At 65.5% G+C, this 4,160-nt stretch overlaps 2 protein-coding genes across 2 annotated transcripts in view; one reads left to right on the top strand and one right to left on the bottom strand.

Annotated features, from left to right (window-relative positions):
• DNAJA4 (DnaJ heat shock protein family (Hsp40) member A4) overlaps positions 1-2,413 on the top strand; it is a 5,115-nt gene extending 2,702 nt beyond the window's left edge. Inside the window, exons 4-6 of the mRNA XM_006767198.2 lie at positions 342-572; positions 765-865; positions 945-2,413. Coding sequence (XP_006767261.1) covers positions 342-572; positions 765-865; positions 945-1,160 — 548 coding nt within the window. The 3' untranslated portion in view covers positions 1,161-2,413. The remainder of the gene's footprint in view (positions 1-341; positions 573-764; positions 866-944) is intronic.
• Positions 2,414-3,153: 740 nt separating this feature from the next.
• WDR61 (WD repeat domain 61) overlaps positions 3,154-4,160 on the bottom strand; it is a 21,143-nt gene continuing 20,136 nt past the window's right edge. Inside the window, 1 exon segment of the mRNA XM_015566183.1 lies at positions 3,154-3,361. Within this exon segment, the coding sequence (XP_015421669.1) occupies positions 3,272-3,361 (90 nt within the window). The 3' untranslated portion in view covers positions 3,154-3,271.

Below are 4,160 nucleotides of genomic sequence, written 5' to 3'. Positions count from 1 at the left end.
TGGGCGCTGACGGGCGATACGGGCACACAGCCGGGCACGAACCCACAGCGAGAAGGAACCTGTCAGAGCAGCGACCTGAACGGTCCCCACGCACGTAACAGAAGAGGCCCAACGCCAAGGAACACCGCCTGGGCGACTCCATCGACACGACGTCCACCGAGAGGCAGAAGGAACCATTTTAGGAGCCAGAGGGGGGCTCCCCTGGGGCGCGCGTGGGTGTCGCGCTGCTCTCCTGGGCAGGCGGCTCTCCTGGGCGGGCGGCTCTCCTGGGCACTGCCTGAGGGGCTGAGCGGGCGCGGCTCAGGGGAGAGTGCCTAACCAGCAAGGGTGCTGTTCCCTAGGCATGAAGGATGGGCAAAAGATTCTGTTTCATGGAGAAGGCGATCAGGAGCCCGAGCTGGAGCCTGGTGATGTCATAATTGTGCTTGATCAGAAGGATCATAGTGTCTTTCAGAGGCGAGGCCACGACCTGGTCCTGAAAATGAAAGTCCAGCTCTCCGAGGCCCTCTGTGGCTTCAAGAAGACGGTAACCACCCTGGACGGCCGCGTCCTGGTGATTACGTCCAAGTCAGGTAATGCCGCCAGCGCCCCCGCCACCGTGGGCCCGGGCGTGGTCCCGACCCCTGGCCTCGCGGCTGCTTCCGCCCTGAAGGCTGCTTGTGCTCCACGAGTTAGTGACTCGACTCATCGAAGTTGAGTCACCTCGGACGTGAACATAGAAGCGTTTAGAAGCTCCGCCCTTTCCTGACGCGCCTTTCCCGCAGGTGAGGTGATCAAACACGGGGACCTGAAGTGCGTGCGCAACGAGGGAATGCCCATCTACAAGGCGCCCCTGGAGAGAGGCAGCCTGGTGATCCAGTTCCTAGTAAGTGCCCAGCGCCCCGCTCTCTGGGACACGGCAGGGCTGAGCGGAAGGAAGCCACACCCGTCTCCCTCCTGCCCAGGTGGTCTTCCCGGAGAAGCTCTGGCTCCCCCTGGACAAGCTGCCCCAGCTGGAGGCCCTGCTGCCCCCACGGCAGAAGGTGACGGTCACGGAGGACATGGAGCAGGCGGAGCTGCAGGAGTTCAGCCCCAGCGACCAGAGCTGGCGCCAGCACCGCGAGGCCTACGAGGAGGACGAGGACGGGCCCCGGGGCGGGGTGCAGTGCCAGACGGCCTGACGGCGCCCGGGAACGCAGCCTCGCTCCGGCGTCCTGTATGCGTGTTCATTCCCCACGGCTGTGTCTTTTTGGGTTTTCTTTTGGTTGTGACCTAAGTTATAGCTTAATTTATATTGAAATGTTCTACGTGTAAACCTCCTCCAGTCTGCACACGGACTCTGTGTTCACACGTTCAGGGCCCCCCGGGGGTGCCGGTGACCTCGCCGTGGCTTTGCCATAACTCGGCCCCACATACGGCCGGCCCAGCCCCCGCCCCCTCCCTGCTCTCCGGGCTGCGAACGGGCGTGTGAGTCAGGTTCCGGCTGATCGAGAACAAAAGCACACCGTGGGCAGCTGGGGCTGCGGGCCCGAGAGCACGGATGGCGTGTGCGTCTGGCCCCCTCCGGGGCGCTGCCTGGCCTCCGGCCTCGCGGGGACACCGTGTGCGGGGACTGGGTGCAGCTGCTGGCCGGGCCCTCGCTCCTTGTTGTCTGTGGTTCTGACGATTTTCTGTTGACGTTTGCGATGCTCTCCCACCGAAGTGCTTCCTTGTCAGAAGGTGGAACTGCCCGGGTCGAGGCCGGGGGAGAACGCGGGGCAGGCCCAGGGCTCGGCCTCTCCCTGGATGGCCCGAGGGTCCGGAGAGGCCGGGTTCCCACCTCATCCTCCCAGACTCAGCCTCTCCCCGCGCAGCCATGAAGGGCTCCTGCTCACCGACGTCTGGGGCCCACACTGACCCCCCAGACCGCTGCCCTGTGGGCGCCGCTGCGAGGGGCGGCCTGTGGGGGGCCGTCGGGCGTTAACTCATTCCTGGCAGGTAGACGAGGCTTACACTGAGGGTCACCTCGCCTTTAGCTGTACTGACCACTCCCTCCCTGAAGTCCCTAGAAACACCACCTTCTAAGCCGCTGGGTCAGCAGAGGCCACTGGGCACCCCCACCCTCACCTGGTCACGGGCACCGCGAGTGGCTCCACCAGGACCCTCCGGGCGGTCGGCAGGCGGAGCAGTTTGCTGGCAGTGGACACAGAGGGGCCCCTGAGCCCTGTGGTCGCTGTCGGGACGGACACGGGACCTGGTCTCCACACCAGCCAGGGGACACCCATCGCCGAGGGCCACGGCGTCACCTCCGAGGGCGTCGCTGTGGGAGGCGCGTGGCCGGCGACGGGCAGCATGGCGCCCGCTCCGCCCAGTCGTGGAGATGGGATTGGAGGGTGTTTCTGGGGCTGTCCCACCTGGACCTGTCGCATCACCACTGAAGCTGGGCTGCAGGAGACACGTGGCTGTGGCTTTCCTTTCCGGGCCTCAGGGGAGCACGTTCCGTGCAGCCTGCCTCCCGGGTGGGTGCCACGGAGTGAGTTCCACTCATGGCGCCTCCATCTGGGGGCAACGCCCCCAGAAGGGGGGTCACTGGAGGGCGGGAGTGGGCAAGCCTCGTCCCGGCCTTGGCCACCGAGCAGCTCCCTGGACGCATCGGAGGGAGGAGCCTCCGGGCCGAGGAGAGGGGCTGTGGGGTCACAGGGCGAGTGAGCAGGAGGGGGGCTGGGGGGTCACAGGGTGAGCAGGAGGGGGGTGGGGCACAGGACTGACCCGGAACGTCAGGTCGGGTTACGATCGAGAGGACAAGCTCAATGTCTGCCTGTGTTCACTTGCAGACACGCAGCCTTGGGGACAGGTGCCCGGGAGGCGGGCGGGGCCTGGACATGGAGGCAGCGGTGCCCAGCAGCGAGGCAGTGGCCGGGCCCTCACAGCAAGGAGAAGGCTGCCCGACGGGAAGGCCTGCAGGGCGTCCCCCCAGCCGACACCCATTTCCTCCAGGGCCCCTTCTGGGTGGATCCGCTCCCTCCCCAGCTCCTGCAGACCCGACCTGGGCCCCAGGGAGGAGGATCCCGGGCCTGCCTCAGGCACACGCTGCCACCTCCCTCTCTGCCCGCTACGGGGCACCCGGAGAAGGAGGGTGTCCCAGAGGCGGGCGTGGGCAGGAACAACGCTTTACGTTAAGGCAGGAACAGCACCTCCAATAAAACGTGAAAATATTTATGTGGTGTCTACACAGCGAGGGCGCGGCCAGCACAGAGGCTGTGCCTTCAGCTAAAAGGCAGGGATGTGAAATTCAGTCCTTCGGGGAAGACGGTCAGACGGGGCAGTCGTAGACGTGAATTTCCTGATCGTCCCCAACGGACACGATCTTGGAGCCGTTCCCATTGTATTTCACTCCCCAGACCTGCAAATACAGCAGAGGACGGTCCTGGTGCCCTTGTTCTTCCCGAACAAACGTCCTCACTCGTCTCCTCACTCCCGAAGCCAGAGAAACCGAGGGAGGGAGGCCTCTTATGACCACGCCCCTCGCCTCCGAGCGAGGAAATGTCTTTTCTAAGCAAAACGTCCACACACCTTTCTGACCCAGGGCCCAGGAGAGCCTCATGCCAGGAGACAGCCCCCAGCAGTGCGGGCGCCCAGGGCTCCAGCAGAGAAAGGCCCCGACCCCCTGAGCTCCCTCCCCCAGGGACATACACCAGCTCACGCACCCGTGCCCACCCCACCTCGCCCTGTGCCCGTCATTACTTCTGTTCTCAGAGCCCGTGGCGCCCGCCTGTCCTGGGAGCTGGACGGCTGGCATCCTGGCCACCGAGCTCACTGCTCCGTGCTGAGTGGACAGTCTGCCTCCCTCACGGGCAGTTTCACCAGGTCAGCCTGTCACCCGAACCCCGAGCTGGGCGTCCGGCCCCGACTCGTGTGATTGGGGCCCCACACACCTCCACGCCCGCCACCTCCCGGGACGCCCCACACCGACCCCACACCAGCCAGGACTGACCCGGGGAGAGGGATGTCGAGGTCAAACCCCCTCCACTTTACTGGCCGGGTGACAATGAAAGGCAAACAATTCCGTTCTTCACTCTCCTGGCTTCCCAAGCGGGAGGGGACCCTCCTCACAACCTGGGGCCCGCGGGAGCCACGCACACGGCCGGGCGCTTGTGCTTATGCCGACTGGCTCCTAAGACCCCGGCCCTCGCAGCGGCTGG

Source organism: Myotis davidii, unplaced genomic scaffold (assembly GCF_000327345.1).
Source record: "Myotis davidii unplaced genomic scaffold, ASM32734v1 scaffold1622, whole genome shotgun sequence".
Classification (NCBI taxonomy): Eukaryota; Metazoa; Chordata; class Mammalia; order Chiroptera; family Vespertilionidae; genus Myotis; species Myotis davidii.
The sequence above is the reverse complement of the archived record's forward strand: the minus strand, read 5'-3'. Positions and strand labels throughout refer to the sequence as shown.